At 30.6% G+C, this 18,937-nt stretch overlaps 1 protein-coding gene across 1 annotated transcript in view; it reads left to right on the forward strand.

The window, feature by feature from the left end:
- LOC129227377 (SHC-transforming protein 1-like) overlaps nt 1-17,596 on the forward strand; it is a 30,181-nt gene extending 12,585 nt beyond the window's left edge. The window contains exons 6-11 of the mRNA XM_054861926.1: nt 603-781; nt 3,214-3,355; nt 5,954-6,038; nt 6,727-6,786; nt 11,041-11,390; nt 13,452-17,596. Of these exons, the coding sequence (XP_054717901.1) occupies nt 603-781; nt 3,214-3,355; nt 5,954-6,038; nt 6,727-6,786; nt 11,041-11,390; nt 13,452-13,592 (957 nt within the window). The 3' untranslated portion in view covers nt 13,593-17,596. The remainder of the gene's footprint in view (nt 1-602; nt 782-3,213; nt 3,356-5,953; nt 6,039-6,726; nt 6,787-11,040; nt 11,391-13,451) is intronic.
- Nucleotides 17,597-18,937: the final 1,341 nt, after the last annotated feature.

Consider the following 18,937-nt stretch of genomic DNA (forward strand, 5'->3'; position numbering starts at 1 on the left):
AGTTAAGTTTCAGAAATGAGGCCTTTATACATTTTGGGGGATGCATTTAGAAAAAATTAAACCCAGGAAAAAATGCAAAATAAGGTTTTTTTCAAAAATTCATTTAAAAAAATATAAAAATTGCTCTATTTGCAAAAAGTTTTTTTTATCATACTTAAAAATAAATTTTCTACATTTTAGTACAATTTTTTTTTTTTTTTTTGGTGCAATTAGTTCGGGGTTTGCGAGATAAAAAGTACTAAACACTGCTAAAAATGACATAAAACATTGAATAACTTTTTTTTTCTAATTAAAAGATCAACGTAAATTATAGCCTGTAGCCTTCCTCAGTGAATGGACTTTTCAACGCAAAAAGAATTTTTCAATTTGAACCAGTAGTTCCTGAGATTAGTGCATTCAAACAAACAAACAAACAAACTTGTCAGCTTTATATTATTAGTATAGATTTAAATATCAATAATTGCTGTAAATTAAAAAGTTTATTAGAATTTGCTTCCAGTTCATTAAAATAAAATTGTGATTGCTGTTTTTGAATTATTTGTTGCATTTCTCTTTTTTATTTTTGTTCATTTATTATTGTTAATATTTTCATTCATTTTCAGGATACTTTAGATTTTGTTGCTTATGTCGCAAAAAATTCAAGATTTGGGCGAGCATGTTTCGTACTTGAGTGTGGTGGAGGTCTAGCTCAAGATGTCATTACAACAATTGGGCAAGCTTTTGAACTAAGATTCAAAGAATTTCTGAAAAAAACTCCTCGAGCAATTACAGTACCAGATCGGTGAGTATTTATGCAGTTATTCAATGTATCTTAATGATTGGAATTTTAATAATTTATGTTAATGATAATTTTATGTTAAAAAGGGTTGATCTTTTGAAAGAATTCTTTTTAGTGTTTTATATTAAATAATAGTGGGGAACAAATTTCTGGAACAAAAATATTTTCTAAAAAATTTGTAACTCGCCGATTGTTTGTAAACTATGTGCTATAAGAAAAATATTTTTGGAGTTGCTAAAAAAAAAGAAAAGGTTTTTGGTTGTCCTGGTAATTTTATTTTATTGCAATGATATTTGAGAAAATTTTCCAAGCTATTAGTGAGAAATCCAGACATTTCAGCTGCGTAGTTTCTCTGTTTTCCAGTTCAATGAATGCAGTTATTCTGCTGCTTCCGTTCTAGCTCACAAAACTCTGTGTTCGTACTCAGCGTTGCTAAACTTGAGCGATCTTGATGCGCACATGTGTTGTGTAGGATTTGATTATGACATGCTATGAAGTATCCAACTGCTAACTTCCACTTGCATAAAAAAATTAACTTAAGTTCAGATTGGTGAGCCTCGGGAATGTATTTTGGAATACACTTAAATAAAAATGGTTGAAAAAATCTCTGAGCATTTATTAATTCTAAAATTTACCAAAACTAGTGCAAAAAATTTAATGTAAAACCCTATACAGGATCCAGCACGGTAATAAGAAACGACGGTAATGTTCGAAAAGGAGAGCCCTTACGCACTTGAATCACCACTTGCTAAAGAGATTTCGTTACCTCACAGTTCCCCACTGGTTTTCCAATGAATTCTTGGAAAATGAAGGAAAACTTATCGAGTAGAGTGAGGCTGGCAAGCCCGTCATTAATTGAGGATTGATCGAAGGTGATCATCTTTCCCCAGGGTTCGTACACTCCTTCAAAACTCCTCCAATACACCTTCGTTTAAGAAATTTTTCCGAAGGGCCCTTCAGACTCCTTCATTTTGGTTTTGACTCCTTCAAAACTCCTTCTTTTTTATTTTAGGACTACATAATCTTCCTCTATGACAGTAACATAAAATACTTCGATCGATAACTTAACTTCGTCACAGGAGTGAAGGTATAAGGGCGAATTTAATGTAGTAATTTCGTGTATTTATTTTTTTCATAAAGATGTGATTTACAAATTGATCATAGAAGTCATAAAAGTTTAAGGTGAAAATATTGTTATATGATAGACATTTCATCTGTGAAATAAAATATGCTTAAATGGTGCTTGGCTATTTTTTTGAAGTTTTGTGATTATATTGTTTTTTCTCCACCACACTTTGAGCAGCATATGTCAGGTTCTCTAATCATTATTTAACTATTCAAAAATACATAAGAAGATGTACTACACTAATTGATTGTGTTTAAAAAAAATAATTGTTTAGTAAATTGTAGTTATAATATTGTAAAAAGGGCAATGCGTTGAAGGGGAGACGGATTCATGAAATTGTGACAAGCGGAAGAGAGAGGGTGACAATAAGTGACATCATACAGTTATTATATCAATATGATTATAAAAAAAATGACATGTGACAATAGGAGGAGAAAGGTAAAGTGTGACAAAAGGGGAAGGGGGTCAAATATATTGAAAAAAAAGTGCAACATCATTTAATGACAGCCCATTATTACTCTTTCAAAATCTCATTTTACTCCTTCAAAACTCCTCCAAAACTCCTTCATTTTATTTCTGAAATTGAGTACGAACCTTGTCCCTGCCCAAACCAACTGGCCCACCAAGTCCAGCAGACAAGGAACCAATCTACCAGCTCCCAAAGTCATGCAACAATTGGTAGAACAAGAACAAGAGAGAGAAATTCTCAGTTACACTCCATATTTATGGAACATTATCTGCCACTGTTGTCACCTGGAATAATTAGCTTATTTTTCTTGATATGTGTCCATCGAAACTCTTAATGAAAAACTAAAGTTTCCAGGGCTTGAAATTTTTCCTGTAGTAGTAAGGAAGGTTTCTACGCTCAAAATCAGGATTTGTTTATTTTCAAGATTTGATCATATTCTTGGTGGTGATTATCTGGAAAGTTAAATTAGTGTTCTAATAGCCTGAAAATGGTTTCTTTTAAATGTAGTTAATAGTTTTCAATACTGTTGTACTTTTAAAAAATTATTTTCTGTTTGTAAAAATCCTGACATTTTAAAAATCATTATGTTTATATTAAAAATGAATGTAAACTAGTTATTTAACAAACACCAAGAATTATTCTTGCTTGTAGAGTTTTAGACTTTTAATATTTTTAGTAATTGTATGTACAAAATCAAATTTGGAGAAAGACATCTGCAGAGAAAAAAAAAAAAAAATGAAAATCTAAAATATTATGTTTTTGCTAGATAGTGGTGTTTATGCTATTTATTTTCCAATAAACGCTTTGAATATATGAATTAAACGCTCTTTTCTGTTGCAGCTTGGAGAATCCAGTGTTCAATGGTAGTGACTGTGCTTGGGGAGAAGATCCTGAATATTACAATGATCTACCAGGCAAGGTTCCACCAGAAGGACAACCTCCATTGCCACCTTTGCCTGATTATCAACAAAATGGCGTTGGAGTAAGAAGAGTTATTGTACATTATCTAAAAATAAAAATTATTATTATTATTGTTGTAACAGCTTATGCAATCCTTTTAAATAATGGGTACAGTTGCTTTTTCTCAGTTTGTGCTCTTATAAAAAACTTATGAAACGTTAGTGAGTATAGGATAGCAGGATTTTTTAAAAATAATTATTAGTTTTAAATCTAAATTTAATCCTCTATCTTGCCCAGGGCCTCATTACCGCGCAGGCCGCCTGAGCCTGGGGCCCCTTCATCCTAAGGGGCTCCAAATTACTTAAAGAATTATGCATAGCATTAAAACTATGCGAAAATACATGTACTTTAAAAATAATGATCAAAAAATAATAACTTGTTAATTGGGAGAAAAAAATAACTTTTTTAAAGGGGAATTTTTATTCATTCTGCCAGCAGCAAATTTAACCCAGTCGCAATTATGAGGGGCTATGAAGAAGATTCGTAAATGCACATGATAAATGATTTATACATAGGTCTGTGATAGACAAAGAGGCCCCCAAAAATGCATTCCGAAGGACTCCAAACCTGTAAATCAACCACTGCATTCTACTTTAGAGTTTTCAGGGGGCTTCAAAATTATTGTGGGCCTAAGGTCTCACTTTTAGTTATTTGGAACCTGATCTTGACACAAAAACTTAGTTTACATAAATGATATAATCAACAATAGCAGCATATCTTAAAATTTCCCGAGTTTGAAAAAATTCTTTCAGAATTGAAACCGTACACTATTAATTTAGACTTCAAAAACCAACCAGTAAACATTATTGAGCATAATGTAGCATTAGAACAAATCAGTTTAAACTAGTACGGTATAACTTGTTTTCCCCCCCAAGTACAATTTTTTTGAGGTGTCCCACTCTTGGCTAATGGCTCTGGTAAGTGATATGTGTAGAGGAAAAGCAAAATTTACTTTAAAGGTGCAGTAGAACCTTGTTTATCCAGATCAAATTTGTTGCTTTATGAAAAATTGTGTTCACATAATTTTAAATTATGATAGCTACGAACATAACTACAAGAATGCGAAATATTCGCTTTTTGTTTCGATTAAATGTCCCGCTCCTGCATAGTTTATAAAATAATTTATAGCATCGTTTTCCAACCAGTGGTTCACAAAACCCTGAGGGGTCGTGAGATGTACAAAGGGGGTTGGCAAACATTATAATGTAATGGCGAGAATTGAACATGTTTGTTTGAGATGAAGTCTCTAGTTCAAGTGTTTTTAATTCATTCATTCGTCTCTTGCACATTCGATACTTTTTGGGTAACACTTGGGGATTGGATACTTTTAATAAAATTTATTACCCCTTCTTGACAAAGTTTTCATGGGAAAAAATGAATTTCAGTACACACATGGAGATAAATGCAGAAGAAAATTAAATGCTGAACCTAATGTAAGACTGAAATGGTCAAACAAGACATTTGAGCTGAACTTTGAAATTCTTTGCTCCGCAACCATGACTTTAAGAATTTTTTCAAAGTGGGCTGAAATTCAAAGAATTATCACTGGATTGTTCCGTTGAATTTGTTTTGTAATAATTTTTTTAGCTATCGTTTTAAGCTTGTAGCAATGTTTGTACTTGTATATTTTGTAATTATTATTTTTGTTTCTCAAACTAAAAAATCCTCCCAAATTTTTCTGTGCATGTGTGTGTAGGGGGGCGGGGCTTGTCGCTTATTACTTAGTGCAGAAGGGGTTTACCAAACTGGTACAGATTTTGGAAGGGGTTCGCAAGGCAAAAAAGGTTGGAAACTGCTAATTTTAGTACAGTGCAAGCACCATTGCAGCTAAACTATAAAAAATCAGGTTGACTATGCTTAGTTCAAAAGACACATGTTTGAACGAGGAGACAGTGTTAATTATTTACTTATTTTTTTCATTCCCAAATCAGCAATTTACCATGCTCCTCTCTGTATCATAAGATCATGTTCCCAGTTGTTTTGGAAAATTCCAAAATGGTTTTCAATTTGTAATATTGAACTAAACAACGGTCCTCACGAATCTGCTTCATGAGTCCCATCATATGTCCTGTGGGCCATAATTTGGACCTGAGGCATATAACATCCTGAGGCATAGCAGCCTGAAGGAGTTCATACCAGAAAAAAACTCATAGATTTTTCTGGTATGCTTTTGATATTCATAGAAAACTCTTTTATGGTGAATGCCCCCCCCCCTGCCCTTTTTTGGTTACTAATGTTTAGAATGATAAAAAAAAATCTTGACAATGACACGCTAAATTATGGTTTGGTAGTGTACTTTTTGCATAATATAAAGATTATCTGAGAAGAAAAACTAAAATTTATGCTAAGTTATAACTTTTAGAAATACAGTGCAACAGCGCACATAAGTTGTAAACAAGGAAAAGGAAAAAAAAAAAGAACCTGCAGTAGAGAAAAATACAACATTTAAAAACATTACTGCAATCCTTGACTAATAACTTGACTTAAATTTTTTCAGAAAAAATTTCAATTTTCAAGCTCAATAATAAACTAAGACTGTATATTTATTGTTTAAATTTTATTTTGCGATAAATTATGTAAGGGGTATTTTTCATTTTATTTGTTTATTTTCCCTATTTAGCATTGTGTTCTTGATACCTCTAGCGTTCTTGACAACCAAGAACACCAAGTACTTAAAAATCAAAAGTTGCCAATAACAGAACCAGGTAAAGTACCATTCTGATTGTCAAGTTCTAATTGTACCTTTATGAAGTCATATCTCTTTCACTTAAATCTTTCAGTAACCAAGATGGCTGTGTATAAATTGTTCAAAATGTTTATTAGCTTTACTTAAAAACAATTCTGCGAAAAATTTTTAACAGCTGTGAAATGAAGAAGTGAGAATGAGGTTTTACAAATATTCTGTGCAAGTTTATCAAATCTTAGTTACTCTTCTTATCATCAGTGACATGGTGTACTGTACTACTGCTAAAAATAAGCAAAACTGATGCGAGAATAGTAATTCATAAGTTTAATGAACCGCGTTCCATGTGGCATAGTAAGTAGGCTTTATTCTACTTTTGCAGTATTGTGAACATGGATACGGAAAGTTTTTGAACCCCTCCCTTTTGAAACCTTGAGCAAGAGGTTGAATTTTACAAAATAAAATGCACTGTTTGCAGTGGTACAGGTTTTTAAACTGTTAGCACTAATGCCAAGGGAAGAAAAATGATAAAGAGGCATTTATAAGGAATAAATACCTGGTTGAAAGAATTATTTCCCTTTTTTTTAAATGTTACATAATAAAGTTTAAAAAAAAAGATCTAAAATATATCAATTGCTTAATAATAACATTTTCATAAAATTCTGTGATATTTTAAATAAGAAACAATTTGTGTGTATAATATTTTACAGAATATGTCAATAGCATTGTAACTTCTGGAGAGCAGGCTGGAACTGATTCTTTCGACATGCGTATGTTTATTTTATGTTTTATTTCTTTTCATTAAACTTATAAATTAGTTTGCGAACATTAAATGTTGATGCATTGCCATGTTTTTGCAGGGTGGCAACAGATCAGGGAAAAGTCAGGGAATTTTGAAAAAATAACTAAAATTCAGGGAAAATTAATTGAATGAAGAAAAAAAATGCACAATTAAGTACCTAATTCCCTGTGTATTTTCTGCCAATTATTTGTTTTGAAAAAAGTAAAATTAATGAGATGCGATTATACACTGCCACATATTTGTGCATCTTTTTTCCTTAATGTTAAAATATTGAATTTTAACTTATTAACCACAGGATGAACGTCCCAAGATTGCTTCTGTGCCTGTAAAGTTGTTTATTTTACGTCGCTCGAATTTTTTTTTCACGTGTTCCATTCTACGTAAAATAAACATCCATCATTAATGCCTTAGCTCCTTTGCCTTTTCTCATGGTCTTGAAGTAATTAGTGTACTGTAATCAGGGGCAGATCTAGCAGGGGGAGGGGGACATGAAGGCCATGGCCAAAACTTTGTGAGTGTAGGTATTTTTTAAGATAAAAAAGAGAGACAAAATATTAAGAGAAATTAACAAAATTTAACACATGTGTTTTATTTTAAAAGAAATATAGGTCTTACTTTGCGGCGAAATTATATTCCTCTCCTCGAAACAGAACTAAGTTTCCAAAATTTTGCTCCAGTATTTACACAATTTCTTGATGCTAAAACTTTCTATACATTTTTATTCAAAGCAATAAATTACACAAAAAAAAATTCGGTTTTAAACTTACGTTTTGTAAATTCATTCTACTTATAGAAACTTGAAGATAGGTAGAGGCTGTGGTTTTTCGGAAAAATAAAAAGCTAGTTTGTTAAAAAATTTCAAATGTCCTCTCTCAAAATAATCAGCTAGATCTGCGGCTGACTGTAATCACGTTTTCAAGAAGAAATTTTTGTTTTTCAAATTAATACTTATAAAAGCTTAAAAGTTGTTACTTCTTCACATTTTTAATTTAATTGCTAAAATTGAATGAAAATCAAAATTAACTTTGATTTTTGCCATCGTATAATTCGCTGTCGCCTCAGATTATACAAAGGGATTTTTTTGCAGACTTTAAAAATTCTTTTATTTTAAAACCAAGTTATATGCATATATATTTTAAAATTAATAGATTGTTTTTTGCATTTCAATGTTTGTTACAAAAGTAATCTAATATTTTTTTACGCAAATAATAAAATCATTTGAAATTGATACATTAGTAAATATTTTTATTATTTTCTAATAGTTAAAATGCTGTATTCATTCATTAAAACCTATCTTCTTGATTAGAGAATAGTTCAATATGACTGGTTGTTAAAAGGTTTCAATTTCTTTTACATAAATATGTCTATTATTTACGTAAGTAAAACTGCATTACTTGTATACTTGCACTATCACTTGTTATTCTAGCAGCAATAATTATACTGCATGAAAATTTAGTTCAAAATTATTTCCATCTAAACTTTTTAAATTTATCATGATTAGATATGTCTTTAAGAACAGTTTTTATAATTTCTTAGAATTCTTATCTTAACTGGTTACTGGAAGTAAAGTATTTGGTTTAGATTTCCTATAATGTTTCCATGTAGATATTTTAATATACCATTTTTACTAAAAAACAGAGCACCTTTTCAAAATATCTTTTTAATTAACTAATTAAAACATTTTAAACACTGCATTTTGGTTAATATGCAACGGTTTTCAAGTAGGACAAAGGAAGGAACTCATTATCATTAGTAACCTAAATCAGAAAATTTTGGTGAACTTAATTAGGAAAAGCAGGGAATTTTTTTTCACAGTTCCTGTTGCCACCCTGTTTTAACAAATATGTAAGTACAGTAAAACCTCATTAATCTGGATCTCCAGATCAAATTTATAGACTTTTTCAAAATTTTATATTCACATAGACAATACTTTTAAATTAATATTTCAAGAATATAAGTATAAGTATGCTAAACATTTGCTTTATTATTTTGATTGTCTACTAATGATAAAGTGTGCATTACAGGGTTGGCCCGATTGGACCCAATTGGGTTAGACCCAATGGGTTTTTTTGAAAAAACCCATTAAAAAAAACCCATTATTTAGCCCACTTTTGGGTTTTTTTTTAAATTTTCTGAGAAGTTTTTTAAAAAATTGTTTATTTTAAATACTTTCACAACTTAAACTTATTTTTTATTTGTTCTTTACCACAAACAATGGACATAAAAAATGAATTTTGAACTTTAATAGTATTTCTTAACTCTTGACGGCATTAAAAAAATACTTCAAAGATTTTAAACAAATATATTAAACTTTTTTCTTTAACTGGTCTCAATAAATAACTCAAATTATCTTGACTTAGTCCTATCACGTCTGATTTTCTCGATATTTGTAGATTGTACAGAGGAAACTACTCTAGCTAATAGGCTTTCATGTGAATTATTTTCTGCAAACCAACACGTCACAAATCTCGAATAAACAAGGTATATTTTTTAGAAATCAACAGGTTTATCAAACGGTCAGACAGAAAACAAAATAGAATGTACAGTATTTTCATTATCTTACAAAAAAGTTTAATATTTCTTATTCTGTACACAGAAATAGAAATACAGGCAACATAAAGTTCAAAGAAATGTCTTGATTAAGCTGGAATTCAGTAAAAAGGGATTTAAACTACTTGAGGATCTACAGTAGATTTGCATAACAAAAGAAAATACAATAAAGTAAAATGCAAAAAAAAAAAAAAAAAAAAATCGTAATAATTAAAAACGAACAATAGATTTTCTCACTCGAGAAGTAACTTTGCCTTAACTGTTGGTAATCATGGAAACTAAAAAGTCTGAAACTTCACCATTCTTGGGTTTTGTTGTCTTTTATACTTTTTTTCAGAAAACGTAGAATTTTAATTAGTTTTCCAGCTTTTTTTACCCCAAGACAATTTTTGCGCTTTGTCCATATACTTACGCTGCAATGTTACAAGTACCCCCACATTTTCCCTAAAAAAAGACAAAAAGAACCCACATATCATTTAAAAAACCCAGCTTTAGTTGGGTTTTTTTTTGGGTTTTATTTAAAAAAACCCAAAAACCCTGGGTCCATGGGCTTTTTAAAAAAAACCTGGGTTTTTGCCAACCCTGGTACATTACCATGCTTCTTTCGAATAAATGTCATCTTTGAAATGGAAATCTTTTTTGTGTTGGCTCATTCTTTGCTAAGAAATGATGTGAAAAGTTATGTTTATATTTTCTGATGATCTTGTAAACAACTCTATATAATTTATTACAAACATCTTTTTTTCATTGTAATAAATGGTGAAAGCTTATTTAAGTATTTGTTTTGCTTTTTACCATATTTCTGGGAATATCCGCATTTTTGATTCTCTGGATTGCCTTTGATTCCAGTTAGTCCGATTAAACAACGTTTTGCTGTACTTAGCTTCTATTGCGTTCTGAATACCTTTATTTTTTATGCCATTTCATCTCAACTTACTTAAAGACATATATGTGCAAAAAACATGCATGCTTAAATTCACAATTTCAGAAAATATACTCGTAATTGGTATGTACTATGTTCCATTTGGTCTTGCCTCTCCTAGCAGCATTTTTTTAAATTTCCATTTTCGTGGTATATAATTGTTTGTGTTGATTGAAAGGTTTCAAATCAGTCCACAGTTATTTGCTCATCTTTATGTAAGAAAAAGTTAATATTGTTCCTTATTGGAATCCTTGTTGTACTGTCATCAAAAAGGGAAAAAATGTTTTCTGCCCCTGAAGGTTTTAAATAACAAATTTTTCACTCCAAATATAACTGAATGGTTTTTCTGAATTAGACTATCCCTCATATTTCTGTGATTAGAAGTGTGAATGAAATAAACCAGCATCATAACAGCTTAGACATTGGCAACTTGGTAAAATTTGTTGCATTATGACTTACATTTCAAAATTTCTAATGAACTATAATGTGATAGTTTTTCTCTCTTTTTACACCTTATGTTACAAGTTTTATTTGCCATTCTATTTTTATACTAATTCAAAGGAATTGAGATACTGCTGCAGATGATTTTCTTATTTAACTTTTCAATACAAATATTTTTGCAGAATTATTTTCCAATTTTTTCAAAATTTTAATCATGGAAAAACATATTGTTTTATAATGTATACTTAATTTAGTTAAAAACTTAAACTTTAAAGCATTGAACTTTAAAGCTTTTTATTTCTTTTACAGAACCATTTGAAACTGCTCTTCTGGCAGATTCTAACCACCAGCCACCTCCTCCCCCAAGACATAGGTCCTGTGAATCACCCCCTCATCCCCCACCACATGCCTCTTCACCTTCACCTTTTGTGACTTCTGTGAAACATAAATGGCCTGCAGGTTTAGCCAATCACAGGGTAGTACTTCTACAAGAAGAATGGTTCCATGGTCCAATCAGCAGGAAGGAAAGTGAAACGTTGGTGGTGAGGGATGGGGATTTTTTGGTTCGTGAATCTCAAGGCTCTCCTGGTCAGTATGTTTTAACTGGCATGCAAGCTGGGATAAGAAAACATTTGCTTCTTGTTGATCCAGAAGGAGTGGTATGTGATGTTTTTTTTTTTTTTTTTTTTTGCTTAAGCTCTATGTGCATTATTTACAGCAGTAGAAATTCTTCAAACTCACTTCCTACTAATTAGTAGCTTCAATGAGATGACATCTGCCTTAAGCTTGATTATTGACTATTTCAGACTGATTTGTCGATAAGGAGGGCAAAACTACAGTCTCCGCTTGTCTTAATCAGGCTGTTGATATCTTGCAGCTTACAACCTTTTAGCATGAAGCTTTAGATTGCCATATAGCGTGTAAGGAGTGGTAGGTTAGGTTCTTCCCATGACTAGGGTTACTGTAGTTTAAATGGATCGAATTCAGATATGCTCTTCATTATGATGAAGCAAAGCACCAGCACGGGCATACTGTTTCATCTATCAGAGAGGCTATCTTGTACTTTTTATTTAAAAACAATCCCAGTTATGATAGAATAATTGCAATTCCACATAAAATGGTAACTTGGTAGTAAGAAAAATATTGAAAAAAAGTCTCAACTTTTTTTTGTATGTTCTCAGTTGCTTGTTCTATAAGCTCAAACTCTGATGAAATTCTCTATTAGAAGCAATTTGAAACATACATTTTTTATTGTTTTAGCCTGTTTCTACTAATTGCATTTTTTATGACAGATTTATTCCAAAAGAAGACAATTTTTTAGTATGGTTTTAAATTTCTCGGTAAAATAATGGAAAGGAACTGATTGTTAATGCATTGAAGTCTTTGTACCATAAGTATCAAAAGTTGATTTTTTTTTTCATATTTGTAAATTTTGTAGTCAAGAAAAACAGTAAGAATGTTTTAATTTACAATTATTTGTGCCACTTAAAGGAAATTATAGGCCAATTTAATTTCTTTTTGCTATGATATTTCAAAAATAAGCATATTTATTTTGTAACATGAGTCAGATATAATGTACGTCACAGCCAATACAAAACAATATTAACTTTTTAGTGGTATTTTATGTATCCTAATGTTATTTTAGGAGTTAATGGGAGGTTAGCATTTATATGCACACCTATACATAGTTAAGAATACCACTAACATTAGTTAAATAGCATAATTTTATTTATTCCGTTATTTAATAATATTTTAATTGTTGCAAAAGTCAACATTTTGACCTTCAGATTTTTACCCCTTTTCACTACTAAGGACCACTTGGTACCCTTTCGAATTCTAAGTGCATACATATAATAGAAATAATATTTTTACAACAGTTATATTAGGTAAAATGAGATAAATCTAAAAGTTTTAAATAAATTTAACTACAACTATAAAAATGGTATAAATTCATTTTCACTAGCAACAAATCATGTGAAAATTGCTTGCAAACCACAGGTTGAGAATCACTGCCCTAAATAATGTTCCAAAGAAGAAGATCAGAATGGAGAAGTTAACATGCAACAATAATCTTATGTTATTCAGCATCTATGCTACATATCGAATTCAGATGCGTACCCTTAAGAGTAGTATTTGATACTGCTATTATCATACTCATTCTAACTACATACTTTCTCTGATGCTAGTGATAAAGAATGCTTTAATCAATTTGTTATTGAATCAACAAAAATAGACTGTGGTTTGAAATCAACTAAGAATCTTTTTATTTTGTGTTTGAGTGTCATGTTATTTTGTTTCAGTTAGATCAGGGGTGCCCACCTAAGGAAGGGGGGGGGGGGCATGGCGCTGACTGCGGCATTGAAATTTTTAGGGAAATTGTTTTAAGGGGTATTTTTCTCATTTTTTGAGGGAGGGGGAGGGTAGGTCTCTGCAATATTTAGGGGGCTGCACCCTTGCCCTCAGGGGGGGGGGGGGGCTCTCCTGTGTTAGATAGATCTAGGTGATGCAAAATATTATTATTCAATAAACTATTAAAAGTTTAATTTTCTAAAAAAATAAATACCAGTATTTATCCCCTTTTCCCTTTTTGTGTACAAAAGTTTAGTAGTTTGCAGTGTTTTTTTTTTTCCCTTGGAATGCAGAATTTTTAAAATCTTTTTTCTGTTCAAAATATTGTTTAACAAATTGATTTCATAAGATAACTCTTTTGTTTTCCACAGGTAAGAACAAAAGATAGAACTTTTGAAAGTGTAACCCACTTAGTAAGTTTCCATAGTGATAATGGCTTGCCTATAATATCAGCCGAAAGTACTTTAGTACTGAGAAACCCTATCCCAAGAACTATGATGCCCACTCGTTGAACAAACTTTGAAATTTGTACAATATCTGACAACAGACAAAAGTGATTATCAAGCCTTGAATGTTTTAAAGTTAAGTTTGTGTGTTACGTTATAACGAATAATGTTGCTTGTATATAATATGATAGTTCGATTTTGGTGATTATATATGAATGGAACAAAATATTATAAGGTATCCTAATCTCGCTTCACTCAGTCTGATTCACTTCATGTGAATCAGCCTCAAAGTTTACTTGGTGGAAAAAAGTGATTTCGGCATGTGCGCCTATATGCAAAATTTTAGGGGGGGGGGGGGGAATCTGAGATATTTTCCGAATGGTTTAGCAGGATATGTTTCTCGTGGACACTGATTTCAGTACAGATTAGAGATATTAAAATTTGACATTTTAAATAACTTATTCATTAATGGCTGGAAAAGAAATGTTTTTACATTTTTGCAAAGAAAAAAGTACTAAAAGCAAGGAAGTTCTAATTTCTATAGGGGGGGGGGGGTCTTGAGCCCCCACTTGACCCCCCTCCCCATATGGGCGCCTATAGATTTCGGTTCACTTTGAAAGTCAGTGAAAGATATTTCAGCTGTTGAACTGTTTCACTCTGTCTGATTCACATCACCACGAGTGAATCAGCATCTTAGTTCACACCGACCTTCCAAGCGAATCGAGATTACAACTTTTGTTAACTAAGATGCTGATTCATACAGAGTGAATTGAATCAGTTGGAGTGAAGCAAGATTAGAACCTCGGCTTTTAAATTATATCAAGATAAAAATAATTGTTTTTAGTATTTTACTGACTGATAATTTTTATTTTTCACCAGTCTTCATAATAGTTGGTCATTTATCACGTATTATTTCTAATTGCGAATGTCATCTGTCTATAAGCACTTATTGTTCATTAAACTCATAAATGGCAATCTATTAGCAAATTTTTATAACTACTGCCTGTGTCCAGAATCAGATAGCAATTTTTTTTTTGTATTGCTATGTCTTTTTTCTTCTTTAATTGCTATTATATTAACTTAATAATTACCTGTTTCAACCTAGAGTTTTTAAAAATGCTTTTTTTTTGATCAAATGAAAATTATTTAAAAAAATATTAAGCCAAGTTGCCAAGCTACAAATATAATGTGTCACAGGAAAAAAAAAATAATGAGTAGGAAGTATAAATAATGAGTTGTGCTATTCTTTGAAAAGAGTTAAGATATTATGTTTGAATTTGACATAAACACAGAGGAAAATTTTGCACCCAGTATAAATCTTAGCATTCTTTTTTTTAGTATGGTTTTTACAACAATGCTTATTTCCGATTCTCTTTTTACTTTGTGTTTCTTTTCATTGACTGAAATAAATAATTCTGCTCTAATATTTTCTGGAGAATAAAAATATGAGCAGCGTTACCTTTTACAATTTCCATTTGTTATGTAATTATACTTCCAGAAAGTTAAAAGAGTATCTCAAAATATACTTGAAAATTACTTGCTATGTAGAACTTACATTAAATGTGACTGAAATTAATTCTTCAAGGTACATATGTATGAGGTAAACCTGTGCAATATATTATGTGAACTTGAACATGTAATGCACATGTACTGTTTATTCTTGGAAGTATTTTGCAAGGAAAAAGTATACTTAGTTTCATTTAATTATTTTATTTATTATTTTTTTTAATTTATTTTTTCTTGCTTTGTGAATCATATAAATTTTTTGTTATTTTTATTTTAAAATTTATTTGATGTATTCTATTGATGAAGTTTATTGAGAAATTTTGGGGCCCGTCAGGAAAGACTTTTATGAGCCCCCCTCCATATTGTTTACCCCTACATCCCTGCATATATTTCACCCCTCCTTTAAAAAATCTCAGGCCCCCTCCAGGCTCGTTCTCAGGCCAATAAGTGTCCCTTCTCCCCCCCTTCCCCCTGTGTACGCCCTTGCCTGGAAGCACATCTGTAAAATTCAGTTCATATTTAGTTTTATAAACACATAAGTTAATGTAGTGAAGGGTTAAGTGCTTGTTATCTCATGCATGGGAGTGCAAATCTGCAGAGTCGGAAAATACATAATAAAACTAATATTGAAAAAAAGGGGGGGGGGGTGGAATCTTTGTTTTCACTACAATAATAAGGTATATTTTTTGATAAATAAAATTAATGATGCAGAATACATATGTGTATGGTTAGTTAAATTAATTTTTCTGCAGTAAATTCCTGATCATCCATCATAATTCTGTAATCGTAAGTTGTTTATGAAAGATTTTCAAGCAAGTGATACAGCTTAAAATGGGTGATATTTAGAGTGTGATGTTGGCTAAACAACTTTGCTTGGTGCCATTTTTACTTCTACAAAAATATGTGAAATAAGGAAAAGTTGAAACTAAAAAAAAAGAAAACATTTGAAAAAAGTCTGAAGAATCTCATCCTTGTTACCTTACCAAATAGAAAAATATTAGCTTGCTGGAGAGATGTTTAAATTTTATGTATGATGCATGCTTTGTTGCAGGATTATTCATCATGTTCTTGAATTGATATTTACAGCATTTAGTAAAAGATCTGCATTTTACAATTCAAATATTTTATTTTTACTGTGGATTTTTACAGTAGAGCACTGATTATTCGCACTTACCAAGATTGGGCCCATTTCAAATACGTAGAAGTTCAAATAATTGTAAAAACAGCTTCGGGGATGCTTCTGACTACATGAAAACATATGAAATACATGTTTGCGATGCATAAAATTTATGTTTCAGCCGAATTTTTGCAGTTACTAGGTACATTTAAGAAAATATTGTGTATGTACAATTTTCCTTCATGCTTTACCCAGGTTAGGGTTACCCCGTTTAGAATTCAACTGTCTAGACCTTCATTTTCCTCCTCTTCCAAGTCCTTATTTTCTCATACATTGGGAGGAATGTTTTGAATTTTGCTTGCTCAGTCTCAAAAAAATGAGAGGGATAGTTCACTCGGATAATCGGAAAGTTCAGTTCGTTGGAGTTGGGATAATTGGGCAGTGCAATTAATTGAAGTTAGGATTATTGGTCAGTTCAGTAGATTGGAGTTTGGGTAATTGGGGTCAGTTGGAGTTGGGACAATCAATTCTCTACTGTAATTTATGCCATTTTTTTCCAACACAAATGTAAGCTATGCTTTGTTCATGTTATTATTATTATTTTTTTTTTTTTGATTAGATAAAAAAGCAACCCAGTGCATTTTGTATTCATCATATAAATGAGCTTATGTATTAAAGTTTTAACTCTTTGTCATTCCTTTATTATAGTTAGAGCACATTTTGAAATGCTCTATTTTCACTTTTAAAAATGTTTATTTATTGATTTATTTATTCTAAAAAAAAGGCTCACTTCAAATGAATGAGTTGATATAGTGATCACTTTTAAGAGTTTCTTAAGCAATTTCTAGAAATAAAAAAATAATGTATCTTTGTTTTTTTCTTTTTAAAATATAGTTGCACAATATTAATGAATATGTTGTTTTTTTTTATCTTTAAAAAAATACATTAAAATTGTCTTTGGCATATTGTATATGTTTTTTTGTGGAGGTAGGAGAGAATTTTTTTTAAAAGAAAAATGCGTCATGAATTATAATTTATTTATTTTTAAATTCTTTTCTTTAAATGCAATGTGTTTTTCTTGTAGATATAGTATGCTTCTGCATTTATAATACGCTGTTGAAAGGAATTTTTTATTGTTAAATATATTTTATGCAATGTTTAAAAACACTGAATAGGAGAACTTACATGATCTTCATTGGATTGTTTTTATGGTATGTTTTTGTTACTAACATTTTTTATGAAAGCCATATTTTATTCCAAATGTGAATATGTGACTTAATTTTCTTAACTTATCTTGTTATTAACATTTGTTCCTATTTTATTAAGTTGGTTTTAGCATAATTTATTCAATATTTATTTGATTTTTAAATGGTATTTTATTTAACATAGCTACAAGTTAGAAGATTTAAGTTTTTCTAATTATATTTTTATGAAATTATACAGTGTACTGTAAGTAATGTGATGAAAATAAAATTTCTGATTTTAAGAATACTTTGCCGATTTATTCAGTCACTAGTTTCTGTTAATTAATCAAATGTGGGTCTTGTACAACACAGTATGGGGCTACAATTTCTGATTGTTAGAAACTAAAAGATCCCTTATCCGGTACTTTTTTCCGAAAGTTAAAAATTTTTTTTTTGAAAAAAAAAAGTTTCTTTTTAAATGTTTGCAACAATAGCCAAATGTTGACAATTTCAAACAATTTTTGCAACTGATTTTTTTTTTTTTTTTTTTGATGCTTGGTGTCAATCATAAAATTGGCATGTTGCTGTGGAGGGGTTGATCCAAACATAAATTGGGTCCCCATTGCGGCCCCTTCACTAAATTCTTTGTTCTAGGAACAGACCCTTCACAGAATTCTATCACAAAAGTGGCCTCTTCATTATTATTATTATTATTATTTTTTAGAATAAGTCTTTTTGCAAAATTTTATTCATAAATTAAGTTGTATTTCCCAGCTTATTTGCATACAAATATTCTCAAACCAGGAAGCAACTTATGATCATGCAGTTTTAATGTATGATTTTATTTTATTTTTCTGTCAAAACAGATGTGAGAGAATGACAGATGCAAAAACCCTTCTTTAATTTTATGCTTTCATATAGATTCCAAGAAATAATTTCCGACAAACAAAAGACGCAAGTATTTAGCAATATTTTTTTTTAGTTTTCAGCTGCAAATTACAATAATTTTTGATGAAAAAATTTATTTCATAGCGATTCTAGGGATTAAACTGACTGCTGTGAGAGAATGACACCAACCGCTGGAGACGAACTTAAAAATAACTATGTAAACTTACTTTTAATGACAATTTAATTTTAAAGATTTTTTTAAAATTAAATTCTTCAACATTTTGAAATAAAAACCACAAAAATGTGAACTTGTTTGTTTGCTTAGAAATAATTTTTGCATACTTTTTACTAACAGTGTGGACAAGTGAGGAAATGATATTTGGGTACTTAAGACTTACATTTAAAATAAAATATAGAAATTTTACTTTTTATGCCCTTGTTAAACTCTATCCTGAAAAGCATTTAAACCACTAAAAATACGTTATGAGTCATAAAACATGCGAAAATTATTACAGAGACATGAAAATTAAGTTTCTCTGAGCTTAAAAGAGTTGCGAGTTAAACTGAAATAGAACCTAAACCTTAATACAGCGGTTCTTAACCTTTTCGCCCTTGCGAACCCCTTCCCAATTTTGAAAGAAGTTGGAGAACCCCTTGGGTACTAGGTAACAAGTAACAAGCAAAAGAAAAAAAAAACATGCACAAACACATAGACA

Source organism: Uloborus diversus, chromosome 8, assembly GCF_026930045.1.
Source record: "Uloborus diversus isolate 005 chromosome 8, Udiv.v.3.1, whole genome shotgun sequence".
Lineage (NCBI taxonomy): Eukaryota > Metazoa > Arthropoda > Arachnida > Araneae > Uloboridae > Uloborus > Uloborus diversus.